This window comes from Dendrobium catenatum, unplaced genomic scaffold, assembly GCF_001605985.2.
Source record: "Dendrobium catenatum unplaced genomic scaffold, ASM160598v2 fragScaff_scaffold_847, whole genome shotgun sequence".
NCBI lineage: Eukaryota > Viridiplantae > Streptophyta > Magnoliopsida > Asparagales > Orchidaceae > Dendrobium > Dendrobium catenatum.
In genome coordinates, this window is record NW_021319309.1 from 6212826 (window position 1) to 6232426 (window position 19601).

Below are 19601 nucleotides of genomic sequence, written 5' to 3' on the forward strand. Positions count from 1 at the left end.
TTTTCCCCCTTTTTTTTTTTTTTTCATTATATATATATATATCACATATCTTATATAATATATTATATTATATATATATATAACAGAGGAGGGAGAGAAGTATCGGGTGAGAGCAAAGCAGGAGTCGGGCTAGGGCAGAGGTCGGAGGTCACGCACGGCGGTGGGTTCGGCGGCTGGTCGGCGACGGAGGCGGCGGAGGCGGCAGGCGGTCGGCGGCCTAGGGTCGACTCAGACGGAAGGATAGGATTAGGAGTTCTGGAGGCCGGCGGGCTCGGCGGCTGGTCGCAAGCTTGGATCGTTGGATGGAGTCGGCCGGAACAGAAGAAGGAAGCACAAACGGGAGAGAGGTAAGTCGCTCAATTCCTTGCTTGCGATTCCTTGCGGTTTCCAGAGTTTCTGTATGCGTGTCAATGTGCGTAAAACGTCCGAATGAGAGGGAGCGTTGTTTTATTTCGTGAGAGAGGCGGTGGTTGAATCGTCGTGAGGTGGGACCGGCAGAGGCGGTTGCGTCGTTCCGTTTAGGTATGTCGGTGGAACGGTTACAGTCAACAATACAAAGGTGGAACGGTTACAGTCAACAATACAAAGACTCGATTGTGGTCGTAGATCGGCGGCCACGCCTCTGATTAACCTTCCACGAGTTGATGTCCCTATCAGATAATGATACATATCAATTTTCAAAATTGTTTGATTAAATTTGGATTTAAATTTAATTCATTTTAGATAATTCCTACAAGAATAACCATTTTTATTAAACTTATTTTGGTTTGTTTTTATGATAGGAATCCTTTCTTTGTGGGGTTAATTTGGGTGTGGATAAAAACCATTTCTCTATTATAATTGGCTATAAATAGGTTTGAAATTTAGCAGAAAAATCAGTGAGAACTATCCTATTCTATCCTTGCGTGGGCAACCCATAACCCCTTGAGTCTTAGTATTGGGAATGCCAAAACCTTCCTACTTCACCTTTTTCTGCAGTGTGTTTGCTGGGCTATTTTTTATTGGTTCTTACTTTGTTTGACTGGGTTGCTTTTGTTTGCTGCATGCTTTTGGCGTGTGCTGTCCTGCTGTTCTGCCCTCTACTGCTAGTTTGCTACTGGTTGTTGCTGCTGTGTTAATTACTGTAGTGCTTTCACTATTTAGCCGCTGCATGTGTGCTTGCGCTTTCATATATTACCAGTCAAGGTAATAGCAATCTGTTTTGCTGATTCCTAGCAATCCAGTTTACAAAAATAGAAAAAAACTTAAAAAAAGAATAGAAAAGTAGTAAAAAAACTATTGTAATTTTATTGCAATGTATTTGTTCAAGAATTAACTGTTTATATAGACTTTTCAGTAAGTATATTATAAGGAAAATAATCAAAGCAATTCTCACTAAACGCAATACAATAAATAAATAATCTCATAGGGGCCAACAGTTGCGATGTACGCATCATTGGGTGGCAAAGGTTTTAATTCATGTGATTTGAAGCATAAAAACTGATTGTTTGGAAGGCTGTTGATTTGGAAAGAGATTGGGTGTGGGTAGAGGGTCATTCCTAGAAAGTATATTAGATTGAAAGATGGGATACTACACAAAGATTTCACCCTCATTTTACAAGAACTTTATGGTCTGAAGAAGGCTGATGATTTGGGAAGAGATTGGGTGTGGGTAGAGGGTCATTCCTAGAAAGTATATTAGATTGAAAGATGGGATACTACACAAAGATTTCACCCTCATTTTACAAGAACTTTATGGTCTGAATTCAGGTTTTCTTAATGGTGCAAGCTTCTATGATTAATTACCCTTCCTATGATGAGATCATGAGAGAAAACTTTCGATTAAGGCAAGTCATTAGATAGACCCTAGTTACCAAATGTATAGTAGTAACAAATTTAATATAGAATTAAAAAAATTAAAAAAAATTAAAAAAAATTAAAAAAAATTAAAAAATAAATTAAAAATAAAGTAAAAAATAAAATAAAATAAAAAAACAAATTTAATATAGAATTTGGTGTTGGGATTTGACACTTATCTCCTTGCGCTTAAAGTAGATGATATGAGAAATAATAATGAACTCGATCAAGATCTCATTATTCCATCGTCCTGATTTGTCCAGCTCCCTAGCCTACTTTGTCAGAGAAGGTAGTCGACCCAACCATACCATAGAATCCTTGTTGGAAGTTATGACTTTGTTTCGTCTAAGTTTACCTTGAAGTCCTGGGGTGGTTTTCCCTTTGTTTACCACCTTGTGGTGACCCCCGTATTAGAACCCATGTGGGGGTGACCTAGATCATGTTGAGTAGCCAGGGGTTACCAACTGCTTCAATCGCCAACTTGCCGCCTCAACACCAATGGCTTTTAGTAGCTTGATGGTACCTATGAGATAGTTTACTGGTCATTATGGCCCCATCTAGTGGGGAAGAGGAGATCACCCCAACGGATTTGTGTTCTAATAAAATACTTTCCCACTGTTAATGACGAGAATAGTAGTCCGATGGTTCTCCATCTTGAAGGACTAGTCCTGGTGATGAAAACTAATTTGGATGACCTTCTCGATAAGTACCTATGCCTGCAGCTAGCCTAGCTGCAAGTATAAGGTTGATGACCATCTTGAATAGTTCAATTCAAGTTGGGACTAACCTGCTTTGGGCCTGTTTGCCTTTTTTCGGCCCTGTCCTCACAGAAGTAGTAGCCGTGGAAGTTTGTGGTTGGTTGGCCCGGTGATGAGCATCCATGGTATTTTGCCACCATATTTAATATAATATTTATAGAAAGTTATTTTTCTGATTTATTAGTTTAAATCTCTTGCATTCTGGTTTTTAGTTACTGTATGAGTCGACAAGTCCTTCATTACTTCACAGTTTTATCTCTCATTATTTTAGTTCTTTCTTCTTTGAGTACATAAAAAGGTTCAAGATTCTCAAGGGCTAAGGCTTCTAATAAACAATTAGTTTCTAAAAGATAAATTCATTATAACTGCTGATCCATCAGGAAACCTAACTTGAATGATGAATAATTTTGAGGAAAGGAAATAATAGGTGTAATTTTAATTTTGTCCATTCTCCATCTATAATTCTGGAATCATGATCTACACCTTTGTCATGGCTAATTTCTGTCTCCTGGCTGCTAATATTGCTAGCAACATCATTTCATTGATTTGATGTAATTATTACCATCGTCTTTATAACAGGCTAGAACCGATATGTTTGTGCTCTTTATTTTTTTGTAACTAATATAAACTCCGGCTTACATATCTGTTCCCATCAAGAAATATTTGGATAAGAAAGACAACAAATTATCGATAGCTAATTCGTTTAGGCATGCTCAATACTGTTACAGGGACCTATTTCTTTGAGCATTGCAAAATGAGAATATATATATATATATTATTTATTTTTATTTATGCTTATTTGCTTTTTCTTGCTTCTGCAATAACATTACTCCTAGTTTTGCATGAGGATTTACAGATGTCTGGAAGGGCTGGTCGTCCACCATTTGATGACACTGGAGTGGTTGTAATAATGACCAGGAGAGCAACAGTAAGTTTCATTTTGAAATTTACTTTGCAATCTGAATGAGTTCGGTGTATTGGATTTTATTGTGTTCTGTAACTGTTGTCTGATGGTCTTTTGCCTGTTCTGTAGGTCCATTTGTATGAAAATCTCTTAAATGGTTGTGAAATGGTTGAATCTCAGTAAGATTGTTATACTTCTACTAATTGGGATTATATCTTACGAATTGTCAATTATTTCAGTCTTTATGAAGCTTATATTCTGCAATTCATCTGTTTTCTGTAATAATTTAATTTATATGATAGGCTACTATCATGTGCGATGGAACATCTTACAGCTGAGATTGTTCAACTGACCGTTTCCGACATAAGTTTAGCTATAGAGTGGCTAAAATGCTCCTACTTATATGTTCGGATTAAGAAGGCATGCAGTTGTTTTCCTATATATTTGCTCTCAGTTTCATTTGCTGCCTGGTACCTGATCTGTCAAACATGCACAGAATCCTGAGAACTATGGAATAAAGAGAGGAATTCCTCATCAAAACCTAGAAATGTACATGCGAGGTATTCTGAAGGGAAAAAAATTGTCAAAATATCCTTGTACGAATTGTATGAAAATGGAGTTAAAGGTCATTGGATTTTACTTTGAGGTTATTACAATGCAAAAATTTCATATATAACACTAATCTGAAAACAAATTCGATTACTTTTTAAGCCCATCCAAGTATAATTTGTGTTGGGATATCCTGGATTTTTTTTTTTTTTTTCATTTTGAAGTAGTTAAACAATTTGATCCTGGCATAATGTATAATTTCTCGGATTACTTTTTTGGATCTCTTATTACCAGAAATATGCGTTCAGAATATTAATGAATTAGCAGAATACGGGATGATTTGGACGGATGAAGACGGCTTCCTTGTTAAGCCATTAGGTACGTTGTTTAACATTATTATGTTGTTTTCTTTTAGGATTGTGAATGGTTCTCCTTGCTCGTTTCATGAATTGTATTCAATGCAGAACCTGGAAGGTTAATGACGAAATTCTATTTAAAATTTGCTACAATGAAAAGTATCATGGACGCTCCTGGAAGTTGCAGTTTAGAAGATGCACTGCGTATTATTTGTGCCTCTGAAGAGATTTCTTGTATGTTTCTTTTCTATTAGTTTGTGCTAATGTTCTTATATGTTTTAAATGATGATACTATGCTCTTAAAAATACAGGGATCCAGCTTCGACGCAATGAGAAGAAGCTTTTGAATGACATTAACTTTGATAAAGGAGCTCGATTGCGCTTTCATGTCTTTGGAGAGAATGGAAAGAAAAAGAAACGCATCCAGACAAGGGAGGAGAAGATATTTGTGCTGGCTAATGACTGCCTGATGGGTGATCCTTCGGTCCATGATCTATCCCTCAACCAGGTCTTGTCTTCTATTAAGTTTAGTAGTCAAATTTTTCGGTGCCAATGATATAGATATGACACAACACGTTCACAGTGACACAATATAGTTGTAAAACATATGGCATGATGCCATGAACACAATGTTATATTTTATAACTTATTCATATAAAATATGTAATTTATAGTATTTTTTACTAAAATCATCTTCCGGTGAAGTATGCTAATATATGTATATACTTCGCATAAAAGTATAATCATAACTAAAGGAAAAAAAATACCATCAATGATAAGCCGTAAGCGAAATGCTTTCTCACATTTTACAATTGTCACTTGTTAACAATACAATAAAATTGGCATTCATTAATCATTTTGTTAAATATTTTTATAATTAATAATATCTCACAGGTGTTTTCTCTCACACACATGTCCTTATGGCATGTCGAGAATTGTATAGATCATATCAAGCTGTATTTGACGTAAAATTATTCTGTGAGGAAGCGGAACCCCGTCAGGATGCCTAAACCCGGAATTTTTATTGCCTCAGGTTACCTGACGTAGAGATACATCAGATAGCCTATAATATATCGCCACGTGCTCTTACTCTTTACCGCGCGGCCCGACGACCCAACCTGAAACGAATCCGGGATTACTATGTTCGCGTATTGCTCGGTATTGCTAGGTACTACTCGTTATTTGCTCGGTATTGCTCGGTATTTGCTCGGTACTTGCTAGGTATTTGCTCGGTATTGCTAGGTACTACTCGTTATTTGCTCGGTTTTTGCTCGGTACTTGCTCGGTAATGCTCGGTATTTGCTGGTTGAGTTCTGTTGCACACAGGAGAGCTTCTTCCTCCCTCTGGTATGGTCGAACGGACGTCAGAAACGAACTTATATGATGGCTGGTGTCGGAGCGTTCCCGTCTCTGATATCCACCGCTCCGGTTTGAATTATGACAATCCTTACCCCAGACTTTCTCTTTCTTTCCCCTAAACTTCCCATTTCCTTGTGCAGTCCTTCCCCTTCTGCGCACTCTTCTTCTTTGGCGTTGCCCTTCCTCATTTCTATGGCTGCGTGCTCCCCCATTGCCGATTGTTGTTGATGTTGGCTGCCACCTTCTTTCTTTCCCATTATTCATCGGCTGCTTTGTGCTCGAAAGGGACCGGGGGGAAGAGGCGGAGGGATTCAAATAGAGCAGCTTGGAGGTAAACGAGGCGTGTAAGATCAGAGAAAACAGAGAGTTCATCGAGGATTTTGGACTCTACGGAGGGGTGGTGGGAGAGAAGGTAGAAAAACCAAGTGAGGGCAGAGCTTGTGGTGTCGCGCCCGGCAACCATGAAGTTGAGGCGGGCAAATACCGAGCAAATACCGAGCATTATCGAGCAAGTACCGAGCAAATACCGAGCAATACCGAGCAAATACCGAGAAATACGCGAACATAATAATCCCGGATTCGTTCCGGGTTGGGTCGTCGGGCCGCGCAGTAAAGAGTAAGAGCACGTGGCGATATATTATAGGCTATCTGATGTATCTATACGTCAGGTAACCTGAGGCAATAAAAATTCCTAAACCCACGGCTCGGTTCTGCGGTAGCGAGTGTTGATACCGCTCGGTACTACGGCTCAGTATAGCTGACGTGGCTCATTTTGATTGATATCCGAATGTAGAGTTGTGTTTGATGTCCGCACAGAACATTCTCTCGTATTTGACATATTTCAAAACCTGATTTTTTTTTGTTTAAGATCTTTTGACATAATTTTGAGTATGTAGGATGTTGCTAGGGTGTGTTAGAGGTGTGTCATATCCAACACATGTACGAAAGTATTTGGAAATGCCCGTGCTTCTATCAAGTCCTGAAAACAGTGAATATTTTCGCAGGACATGAACTCAATATGCACCAATGGCTGTAGGATTGCCAAATGCATGAAAGAGTGTTTTATCTTCAGGAGGAGTTATAAGGGAGCTCTGAGTTCATCGCTTCTGGCCAAATGTTTGCACCAGAGGCTCTGGGATGATAGTCCCTACTTGCTGAAACAACTACCTGGCATTGGGATGGTCACCGCTAAGGTTTTTCTTAATCGACTTTTATATAGACTTCCGCTCTAACTGGATTGAGGCTTCTTTTGGGACGGCTTTTTTATTGCTTCTTAAAGCGGCTTTCTAGTACAAAAACTTGAACTTTTTAACTAAAAGGCCACTTTAAGAAGCAGGAAGAAAGTCGTCCCAAACGAAGCCTAAATCTGATGTCATCGATTCTGTCCGCAGGCTCTGCATTCAGCAGGAATTAATTCATTCGACAAAATGTTAGAAGCTGATCCAAGAAAAATCGAACTAATAACAGGCCGCAAGTACCCATTTGGTAACCATATAAAAGAATCCCTCTCATCCCTTCCTCCAAAAGTTGAGATGCGTGTAGAGGAGACCGAGTACAAAAGGCAATGCAAATCAAAGTTGCTAATAACGTTGACCCGTTTAACTAGACGCATTACATCAAGCAAACATCATTATGCCGATCTGGTATTATCTTCTAAATTTATGGAAAAAGCTTCTATATTCCCCTTCCTACCATCTAATTATCTTGAACGTGACATAGTCAAAGTTCTCGTCTCCTACAGGTTGTTGGCTCGGAAGAGGACAATGCAATCCTGTATCATGAGAAAATAAGGTAAAATAATATTAGAAATCAAGTCAATAGCCTAGGTGACTGTTCTGTGCCATGGGCCTTTTCTCACTTTTTTCGTCGATATTGTACAACAGAACTGAAGAGTTTTCCAGGTATGATATGTTTTTTTGCTCAGAAATATACTGCTTTCATTCAAAACCATATTGAATTTGCAAATGCTGAAGTTTTCATTCACTCTTTTGTTCTGTTAAGATCAGTTTAGGTGTTAAATATGTATTTTTTTACATACATAACACCTAAAACTATTGAAAATACATATTTAACACCTAAACTTCTATATTTACTAATATACCACCTAAAATCTCATTTTCCTTCTATTCTACCACTCCATTGAAGCGATGAGATACTTATATTCACTATGAAAGAATGCCATTGACGGGGAAGACAATCATTGGTAGTGATTTTTGACGGAAGGTTTAAACGGAATGTTAGAATTGATTAAAAGAGGGGTTTTAGGTGATATATTACTAAATATAGAAGTGTAGGTGTTAAATATATATTTTCAATAGTTTTGATGTTATGCATGTAAAAATCCCTTGTCAAATCTCATCTTTTGAATCCCAAAAACCCTCACCTCGTACCTTGCCACGTCGCTGAGGTCCATCCAGTCCTGGTCGAAATCTTTGGATATAATAATATAGCCTCTAAAAAGGCCCGCACAACACTCTTCACCCTAATCTCTGACGGGTCACTTAACATGTTTGATATGGCAGCCCTTACGTTGCCAATGTTCTTGTTCCATGCCCGAGCTTTGGAAGAGTAACTGTGAAAGCTGATCTTATATTTGAAAATTACGGTAAGACCACGAACTTCTGTTAGTCTATATATTGATTTTTGGGTATTTATATTCAGCTCCGTTTGGGACAGCTTTTTTACTGTTTCTTAAAACAGCTTTCTAGTTAAAAAAATTAAAACTTTTGTACTAAAAAGATGATTTAAGAAACATTAAAAAAGCCGTCCCAAACGAACCCTTCATCTTACTGATTTACTATTCCTCTTCTTGGTGTTTATATCATGAAGTTGGTCTGGATGTGCATGAGAAGCATGTTATTTCCCGGGAAGCAAGTTCAGATATAACTAACGCTGGCAGAAATGAAGTTCGGCCATCTAATTATACCATTCCAAAGGAGATCTACTCCAAAAATGATGGTAAGACGAGAAACCTATTGGACAAAACTGAAGATAACCAGGAATTTGCAAACTCTGAGAGGCCGTCCACTTCCTTGTATGTATTCTATTTCTCTCCTTGTTTGTAGAATATATTATGTCCTTTCGTAACACCTTGAGAACACCATTTATTTCATTGCCTCAGGCCAAGCTTTGATCTTTTACAAAATGAAATGAATGAAGGCAAGATTCAGCTACTTTATAATATATCCGAACCCCAACACAGTTTTTTTTCCCTCTAAATTAGACTTGTACTTCAAATTTTAATGACAGATTTAGTCATTCTTGAACCTGAAAAAATGGAAAGCAAACCTAAGGTGGATGAAGCAATATTTGATCATATCCGTAGAAAATCAAAATCCTTCCCTGATCTCATGACATTGAAAACCATAGATCCCTCTCACCAAGCACTGATTCTAGCAGAAGTATACGCCTCCATGGAGCAATCTGGGCTTGATTCCATTAAAACTCAGGAAGATATAGTGGTTCTGACAGATTCAGAGCCACTTGATATGAGTAAACATCAAGAAGATGGTGTGGTTCTGATGGACAAAGAGCAAATTGATACTTTTACCGAATCTGAGAATGCTGGAAAATATTTCCTGGAGTCTAATATCCACAATATTGACAGAAACAAAAGATTCACTAACAGTGGCAACTTTACAAATAACCAGTTGAAAAAAAGGAAACTAGCTGATGACTGGATTAATGATATCATGGTGAAGGAATGCAAAAGAAACAGGTCTGATCACTTAAGTGACACTTCTACTACGGCAGATTTCAGAAATCAAATAAAATCTGTAGGGCCAAAGAGTTCTATGGACCTGCAAGATGGCCAACAATTCAGCTGCATGGGAGCAGCACCTGGTGGTTCCATGGATGTTTCCTTCCTGGGCTTCAAAAGTGTATTCTCCTTTCTTTGATCCAAAGAAAAAAAAAATGGCGGATTATCTGCTGAAGTTCTTGATTCAATTGAATGTGCAAAGACGGGAGCTTGGCTTCGAAGAATTAATACTTGGTAAGCTTCAGGTTATGCATAACAATTCTTGTCTGAAGAACACTAAGATTCACTTAGTTTGTTTCAAAAGAAAAGAGAAAAAAAAGCTCTGGATGTCCTAAATAAATTTTTGATCCGGGCGAGTTTAAAATCTATTGGATTTGCATCAAAATTAGTGCAATATAAAGTTTGATTTTATGCTTATATTGCATTTGTTTTTAAGAAAATTTAATAGTTTTAAAATGTAATAATCATAACCTCTAATTGAACAACATTAATAAACCATGTCCTTTTATAAGTAAATTTTTTAGGCTAAACTATTGTGAATTATTTATCCTAAGTAATCTTCTTAATTCTTATTGCTTTCAAATAAATCATTTTTTTTTACATTTAGGCTAATTAATGCAAACTTAAATGCACATAACGTATGTAAGACTCGAACCCAAGACTTTTTGATTGGCAACAAAAGTTTTTAACCAATAGATCAAAATGAGTTGTGTCAAATAAATCATTCGAAAAGAAGGAAGCGGTAGAATGAACAATATATATAAATAATAAGCTCATAAATGAGTAGAGAAACATATCATTGTGGCAAATCATGGAGGTCAATAGGTATTCGGATTTGAATGATCAATGAAATAAAACATCCACTTCAACGAGCTTCTTCATTTTGATGGCCACCTATTCAATTTCTATTTTCATCATACTAACAAAGATTTTTTTTTTTTAGAGCAAGATTGAGCATCTCATTTCTAATACCCAATGAAAGAAAAGCTGAGTATTTTAATTTCATGAATTAATAATGATATATTATGTAGATTATCCTTAGCTTCAATAAATTTTTTTTTTTTATAATTTTTCAAAAATCATAACCTCCCTTAACCAAAACTCTGACTAGTCAACCAATTCAAATGATCATCAAACACACCACCTTCATGGTCATGGCCACCACACCAAAAATAAAGGGGATTTTTACATACATAACACCTAAAACATTTGAAAATACATATTTAACACCGAAATTTCTATATTTACTAATATACCACCTAAAATCCTCTTTTAATCAATTCTAAAATTCCGTTTAAACCTTCCGTCAAAAATCAATATCAGTAGTTGTCTTCCCATCAATTGCATCCTTTCACAGTGAATACAAGTAGCTCATCGCTTCAATGGAGGGATAGAATAGAAGGAAAGGAGGATTTTAGGTAGTATATTAGTAAATATAGAAGTTTAGAGGTTAAATATGTATTTTCAATAGTTTTAGATGTTATGCATGTAAAAATTCTTAAAAAGACTCATAGGACTATAATATAAAGTAACTAATTTTCAAATTATATAAAATCTTAACATAGTTATGATCTTCTCCAATTTTTTATGTATTATTTTATTAAAACCATGTGTTTTTTATTCTTCCGTGAAAGGAAAGAATATTATTTTTGTTTAATAAATTCAGTTTGATATTCATCTCTAATTAAAAAAACTAAAAAAAAAGAGAGCAATTTTTTAATGAATTTGATTAGTTAATATATAGTGTGGGGATTAAGAGGACTCGGGAGATTAACGAGTTATATTTGCCTCAGTGCTTTCCCAATGCGACAAAAATTCCTCTCGGCCTTTTCAGTCTCCAGCACAGTTGTCTGCATCGAACTTCGAGGTTCTTTTTGGCTTGTCTATTATTTATATAACGAATTAATAATAGTGACGATGGATGGGTTTAACGGCTAGGATTCAATATTTTTAAAAGATGCGATGTAGCATAGATGGAGTCGCTGTTAAAAGGAAAGGTCATCATCGAATCACTTGTGAAGGCAAATAATCATAACTATTATTTTAATTATGTAAAAAGGCTTATTTTTAGAAGTAATATCTCTCTAAAAATATATCTAAATGTAATTAATTTAAAGGTAGTGAAATTTCTATTTTCTCTGTTAAAAAAAAACAATATATCTTATTTTTTGTAGCATCAATTCTTTTCTTTTCTTATGAATTATTATTGGTACATCATCAAAAATTACTTATTTTGGTTATATATATATCGGGGAAAAATCTCGAGTCATAGTTGAATTAAAAAATTTTTGAAGTTAAATTGTGGATGAACTCTAATTTCATCAAATTTAGTGTCAAATAAAATATCTTGAAGATATGAATCCAATAGTGCTAAAAGTGGCTCAATCTAAGCCTGAGTGTGCCCAAATAAAAGGTCTGATGAAGGGTAATTAGAAACTTCAAGGTAATTGAAATACCAATGGAGCTGTAAATTTAGCATGCTTATAGTTAAATCAAGCGTCTCAATGAGACAAATCTAACGAGCCCAAGATTGATCAATTCTAGCAACACTAAGGCATTTAAATGTTAAATGAAATTTTATGATGAAAGGAATCAATACGGACCGTTCGATAAAGAGTTTCATTTTTTCTTTATATTTATGGGGCATGTTACTCTTAAAAATTTATAAATAGACCAACACTTTCTACATGAAAGAGGAGGAGCTTAGAGCTAGAGCCTAAACTTTGGCTTAGAGCTAGAGCTTAGATCATAGCCATTCGACCTTTGTTGCCCACTAATTATAATACTTTAGCCATCGTAGCTCAACTACGGTCTTCTGACCTCCATCACCATCTAATTACGATGCTTCAACCACTATCGTCAAACTACAGTTTTTAGATTACTGTCGCCTGGCTACGATCTTTCAACCTTCGTTACCTGTCTATAGCCTCTCACAACCATTGCACCACTATGGTCATTCGAACTGTTGTGATCATTCAAGCTATAGTTGCAGATTATAATCCTTTGACCTTCGTCACCCAACTACAATCTTTTGATCTTCATCACCAAATTACAATCCTCTAACCACCGTCACCCTACTGAGGTCCACCAACCTACAATATTTCGATCATTATTATAAGACTACTTCGACGTCTACTGACTTCATCACCTATATTTACTAATTATAAGTTCAAATATTGTTTGAACATAGTTAGAATAAAGTTTCGAATCTCTTTTTCTGAAGCTAAAAGTGAAAGCCGAGTTTTGAAACTTTAGTTTGAACTATGCTCGAGTATAGAATATTACAATTCAAAATTTGTTGTCTCAATTTCAATCTTTTCTTGTAATACACTTTTTGAACTTGCTAGATGTTTTTTTTTTTTTTCCCTAGCCTAATGGTTGACGCTTTTTTCAAACAGCATTTGAATTCATTTCCTTCCTTTGAGATAAGGCATCAAGAACTATAAGAGAGAGCATGAAAGGATATCTAAAATCTTCGAGTGGCAAGTAGTTATAGCTAACTTGAAGCCACCATGCTTACGATATTTTTATTTCTTATTTTAAGGAAACAACAAATCATAAAGCCTCGAATTTGCAATCTTACAATGAGCAAATTTCTAAATTATGGGAATATAGTTATTGTATAAAACAGAATGTAGTAGGAAAAAAACATTAATATCATAATATTATATAAAGATTCAACGTAGATATAGATAAAAGTGGAGTTATATGAGACATTAGACACTAATATATACTCGTATATGCATTTGTAGATATTTAACAGGCAGTTGGTGAATCATGATAGAGAAATTATCCTTGAGAAGAGCAGAGAAATTGTCCTTGAGAAGAGCCCACTGTTGGAACTTACCTAATTGTCCAAACGGTGCTACTTACCTTAAACTTGCAAGGAATTTACCTAAAGTGATCAATATTATGCGCTACTCACTCAGGCCTATCAAGGAACTCGCCCTCTGCGAGCTAGGTGAATCAGGGATTCTTCACAAGTTTAGCAACTCGTCATGTATATAGACCACCACCTCAATCACTTGCTCCTCGTCAAAGAAAACAAAGATGCTCACTCTCTCCCAAAGCTATCATCCTCACCCTCAGCTATAGGATATGATTGCAGTCAAGCAAAAACGATGGTCGGAAGATCATATTCAGGTGATGGTGGTCAATGGATCATAGTTGATGGTTGAAAGGTGAATGTTTGATAATGGTGGCCGATTAGTTAGTTGTGGCAGACAATAGTGGCCAAATGGCAGTAGTTAAATAGTATTGGTCTAACAATGGTGTTCATACAACACCGTGTTGATCCTCTTGATGCATTTAAGTGTCTTAATGATGTTGAAATTAAGCAATCTTGAGCTCATTATATTCAACTCGTTGAGCCACTCAATTTAACTATAAACATGCAATATTTAGATATCATTTCGTCATCCAATAAATATCCCAAAAATTTTGAATTATGCTTAAAATGTTTGATTTGAGTTCATTCAGAATCGAATCAAATTACTTGGTAATTAATATTGATGAATTCATCTCGTCGAGATATTGTTATACAATAAATTTGTTAAATTGAAATTTGAATGATCTTAAATTTAATAAAAAAAAATAATCAACATCCTCTAACTAGCTAATATCTACTAACTAGTGCTACCTCTCTCTCTTCTTACTCTTAATCCTTTTTTTTTTTTGGGTAAACCCGGGGCTGAAAAACAGCCCATGTATTAAAAAACAATAAGGTTACAAAGAACGCCAGCAAAAAACGGAAAATACAATGGCTAAAGCAAAGGAAAAAAAAAAAAAACTTCCAGCAAGCAAAACATAGAGCTTGATGGAGAAAATTACAATCAAATAGACTCAGAATATAAAATAGCCAACCCCCAAAAACTTCATTACATAGATGTCAGATTACTTAAGCTGATGCAGTTCTTCAGGTTGCCAGAATTCCAAAAAATGAACACACTTGAGACGGCCTTCACAGAAAGACCAGCAATCAGCAGATTAACGTCAAGCCCAGTTGCCAGCAAGACCGTCCAGGGGCTCAAACGGTGCGGGTGGCTATGCTCATCATCGTCAGATTGTAATTTTTCACCATCAATTGCCCTCAAAACAGAATAATGATCATCATAAATCTTCAGGAAGGGTCCATACATATGGGATAGCCACTGTCCCCAAAAAACATTACCAAGAGTAGTATGTAAATCTGTAATAACCAAAACTGGGGTAATGAAAAGAAAACCCCAAATGTATTTGTATACCCAGGTATCCCAAACCAATAGTAAGATGAAAAAAAGACTTTCAAACAACCAAAACCAGTAACAGAGAGCCACAGGCGGCAACCAATAGGCCAAAACTAAATTCCAGTGAATCTTGCCAGCAGCGAATCTTTGCATTTCCATTTTGAGATTTTAACACGGATGGCATTAGAAATATTGCAAATAACTTTGACAGAATTGTTGCTTTGATTTGAGAATCGCCTAAAATTTCTCTCTTTCCAGATAAAGTAAATGATACAGCTAGCAGTTAGACAAGCAAAATCTTTTTCCAGCCTACTATGCATCATGGAATGCTCAAAGAAGTCAAAAACTTGAGTTAAGGTAGGCCTTAGTAAGAAAATATTTAGATCAGGAAGCAGTCTGGTGAGAATATTAAAGGAAAACTCACAATCAAAGAAGAGATGATTGTGGTTTTCCGGATAAACCGTGCAGAGAGAGCATGTAGGAGGAACAGCAATGCCTCTAAACATTAAATTATCTGCTGTTTTGAGCTTTCCAATGACAGCCATCCAAGTATAACAGGCGTATCTAAGAGAAAAATTCTTATGCCAAACCGATAAATGCCAATCTACCTTAGGTAAATGAGAATAGAAATGCTCAGTAAAATGTCTAAAAACCCAGTTTGGCGAGCCAAGCCAAAGCACCTCCGATTTCTCCCCAATTTTACAATCAAGAATGGCAGCAGCAGTGGTGTTAAAAATCGAGTTGGGTAAGACCCATATGCCAGCATTTATATAATCCTTCACCAATTTACCTTTAAAAACTTCATTTTTGGGATCAGCAGAAAATTGATAGCCTTTGAGCCAAGGATCCCAATACATAGAGAAAGAACAATCAGCCCCAACAGAGAAAGAAAGCAGATCTTTAATTTTTATAGCCGTATCATGTATTTTCTTCCAAAATTTAGAGGCATTAAGAGGGGGGATCTTCCAAGGGGAGTAATAGAGCGATTTGTACCAAACACTCAAGAGGTTGGAAGAGAAAAACCTGCTGATGAGAGAACAGAAAGTGCCATGATAAAGAGCCTCAATTGAAGGTATACCAAGACCTCCAAAACATTTAGGTAAGGTGACTTTGGACCAAGCAATAAGGTAAGGCATTCCATCATACAATCCATGTTGATTTCTTGGATCATGAAATATTTTCTCAAGAATAAAGTGCCTCAATGATGTCAGAGTTGAGCGATCTATGGCTTATTAGATTCATCTCCTCAAGTCACTTGATTTGATTTAAGCCTACCAAATTTGAAGATCATTTGGTCATACAATTAATGTCTAAAGTTTTAAATTATGCTTCAAATGTTTATTATGTTGTCATCACACTCGAATTAGACCAAATTTGGTATTGTGATATTTGTATTAATGAGATGTTCAGTTCAACTATAAGTTTGTTGAAATTTGAGTTTAGATGATCTTGAATTAATTAAGAAAAAAATTTTATTTAAATTTTACCTCAAGATTTTTGCTAATTATTTTTGGGTCTGTTGTCTAGAATGATGGTGAAATAGATGTGGATATTATTAGTAGAATTCAAGTTGGGGTTGAAGTGGAGGAATGCCTAGGACTTGTCGTGCGATAGAAAAGTCCCTCTCATACTTAAGGGAAAACCCTATAAGATGGTAGTAAGGTCTACAATGCTTTTATGATGTAGAATGTTGGCCATTAAAAGAGAAGCATTATATTAAGTTAAATGTTACAGAGATGAGGGTGCTCAAGTGGATGAGTGGCTTTACACTTAGAGACATTATACGAAATGAGCATATACGTGAAAAGGTTGGAGTAGCTACAGTGGAAGAAAAAATTAGATAGAGACACCTTACATGATTTGGTTACATAAAACGGCAGTCTTCTGATGACCCGGTTAGAAAAGTATATGCATTGTATTTGACTTATGTTAAGAAATGTAGAGGTATACCTAAAAATACTTGGTTATAAAATATTAGAAATGACATTTATTTATTAATTAGATTTAGATGAGAATTTAACTCTTCACATGACACAATGGAGAAAAAAGATTCATGTAGCCGACCTCACATAGGAATAAAGGCTTGTTGTTGTATTTGAGCTAATTATTCCAATTTTTGTAGGTAAATCCTAAACTCTAATATAATGTAGATGTGTATATACATTTTAGACACCACTAAATATGAAGCTAATGATATGATTAAGAATTGAGTGTCAACATTAGTGTTGTTGAGCATAAATGTTGGTGTGGACAACATTAGAACCATTTGAGATGATGAGTTGTAGCAAAGGCAGATGTTGCATCATTGCGACTAACTTCAACGGGGTTTGAAGGTCGTAAAAGATTTTAAGAAATCTCTTTTGATAGTGATGAAGAATGTGTTAACATAATGCAAATCTAGTAGTTACAAAAATAATTTTAATCAAGACATCTTATTTATTTTTCCCTTAATTAAATGTATATTTTATCATGTAATATACAAGTTTGATTGATATTTGTTTTTGAGAGTAATGATAATAGTTGATTAATATTCATGTAAGAATTATTTATAATTTTTAGAACTTGTCCCCCATGGGAGACCACATTGTTTAGATGTCTTTGACATTTGAAATACTTAACTAAATCTTTGACTTAATAATAAAAATATATTTCCTCAGTTGAAAAGAGAGTCCTCAATCTCTTAGTTGATAAGAATATAGGTACACATTATATGCACTTTAAATCTTCTAAATTAGTTTATATTCCTTTGGATGACTATAGATCATGTACATTCTTTTAATATTTAAATATCATAATGACCTCATATTTGAGTGATATTACGCTCGTTAGATTCCTTTCGTCAAAGCATTCTACTTAATTAAAAGCACACAAGATTTGGAGATCATTTGAGTCTTTAAGTAATGTCATAAAGTTTTTAATTATAGTTTAAGTGCTAATTATTCTGTACGGACGTTGAACGCCGTCCAGAGACCGGCCAGAATGATCCAAGTAACCCCATCGTTGTGTATCGCGGCTCGGTGTAGCTGACGTGACTGCACCTGATTCGTCTCCGGACGTTGAGCTGCGTTCAACCTCTGCACATATATAATAATTTCTCTTAATTTAGCCTCATTCGGAGTCTGATCAAATTACTCTTGATGTCAACGGGCTCATCTCACCGAAAAGTTTAGCATGATCATAAATTTATTGAAATTAGAGTTCATATGAACCTAAATTTAATCCTGGAAGTTCCAATCTAAAAATTACACTAAGATTCGTGTTTCAACCGTTGAATATTTGATTATGTATTAATTATCAATATTAAAATATTAAAACACAAATTTATAATCTTTTATACAAAGTAATCATAATGCATAATCATCTATCATGAAATTAGAATTTTTTTAAAAAAAAAAAATTATATTAATTTATAATTGATCCATTCATTCACTGCCATACACCTTCCAAATAGAACATATTGAAGAAGCCAGGTCTGCAATTTATTGTATTCCCTGTCATCATTAACTACAATGGACTACTTACTTGTTTTATATTCTGTATTTTATGTTATTTCAACCGCTGAATTCTTTTGGCCACCTTGTCTGTTGCATTTGACCAAGCCGAAGAACAGGCAAACCGGCTGCTGGGTTCGGTCTCCTTCATGGATATTAGTAATAACTATCTTGAAAATTGAAAAAATATATATATTGCAATTTATTTATTTATTTGTTTTATATATTGTTTTATATATTATATTTATTGGTGAATTATTTGTGACCGTTGCTATTTAATTTATTTGAATATTTGAAGAAGTCACCCTCCAACTGATTTGTTTTATATATTGTTTCCTTATTTTACATTTATTGCTGCCAAAATGATTTGAAGAGGAGAGGGTTATATCCAACAGAAGTGTCAATTTTGGATCACAGGTCGGTTCAGGTTGAACTCAAAAATCATTCGACACTATTCGGGTCAAACCAAACCTAACTCGTTTTTGCAAACGGGTCAGTTTTTCGAACTCGAACCCGACCTGGCCCGTAAGTCAAATCCCGTAACTCCACTTCGGGGTTCGACAATGGCAGAAATTGCGTAACTCCGATGCTGGCAGAAGCAGGCGATGTGATGCAGCGACACGAGACAGACACAATAGCGACGGCGACTCGAGGGCAGTAGGATTGCGTGCAACGACATCGCCGACACTGGCAAACGACAAACGCGACGCGGCAGTAGACACGCGAGGTAGCGGGGCAGGCTATGCAGCAGCGGCTCAATAGCCGATGCGATGGACGGGTCATTCCAAATCATATCCGAGTTTCCGGGTCAATCCGAACCCGACCCGATTTTGTAGTGTGTCAAAAACCCTAACCCGATCGAGTTCGGGCCAAAATTGCTGAGTAGAGTTCGGATTTGATTTTCGAGTTTTGTCAAATATTGACACCCTGACCTCAAATTATTTTATTTTATTAACTCTTTATATGTATTTTTTTTATAAATTTTGCTGTAAGAATAACTGAATTTATTGGCTGATTTTCTGGTGGAATTTTCCACAAAAAAAATCCGCCTGGTTTGATAATTATTTTAGGCAAGTTTTTTGCTAAAAAAAAACTATAGCAGAAAATCAGTCAGGTTAGCAACCAGAAGCCCGCATTTCGCTTTGATTGGACCTGATATGAAACCCGTCACAATTTTATTTATTCGTAATTTAGGTATGTCAAATAAAATTTATTTGAAAAATAAAGTTAGTTGTATATTATTGTCTTAAATTATTTTTTAAAAATTGGTTAACGATATTTTTAGAAAAGAAATAGTTAGTTGGGATTTGGAAAAATTAGTTAATGATAATGTTAGGTATTTTGAGTGAATTAGAAAAAAAGT

General features: G+C 35.5%; 1 protein-coding gene across 2 annotated transcripts; it reads left to right on the top strand.

Moving 5' to 3' along the window:
• The first annotated feature begins 1633 nt into the window (after positions 1–1633).
• On the top strand, positions 1634–9888 carry LOC110111507 (ATP-dependent DNA helicase MER3 homolog). 2 transcript variants are annotated; one of them, XM_020843419.2, is made up of 15 exons: positions 1634–3522; positions 3628–3677; positions 3801–3918; positions 3995–4058; positions 4342–4425; positions 4512–4637; positions 4715–4911; positions 6767–6955; positions 7154–7405; positions 7504–7553; positions 7646–7663; positions 8285–8367; positions 8592–8796; positions 8884–8921; positions 9012–9888. In XM_020843419.2, the coding sequence occupies exons 1-15, from the start codon at positions 3304–3306 to the stop codon at positions 9659–9661; spliced, it is 2343 nt and encodes a 780-aa protein (XP_020699078.1). In that variant the 5' UTR covers positions 1634–3303; the 3' UTR covers positions 9662–9888. The 2 variants fall into 2 exon arrangements, with proteins under 2 accessions (XP_020699078.1, XP_020699079.1); XM_020843420.2 differs by lacking the exon at positions 7646–7663.
• The last annotated feature ends 9713 nt before the right edge of the window (positions 9889–19601 follow it).

Bases quoted from the DNA above. Each gene is read 5' to 3' on its own strand.
- LOC110111507 (XM_020843419.2), top strand. From the start codon at position 3,304: ATGCTCAATACTGTTACAGGGACCTATTTCTTTGAGCATTGCAAAATG. The intron at 3,678-3,800 runs GTAAGATTGTTA...TTTATATGATAG, and splicing joins TGTGAAATGGTTGAATCTCA to GCTACTATCATGTGCGATGG. The intron at 4,912-6,766 runs GTCTTGTCTTCT...ATATTTTCGCAG, and splicing joins ATGATCTATCCCTCAACCAG to GACATGAACTCAATATGCAC.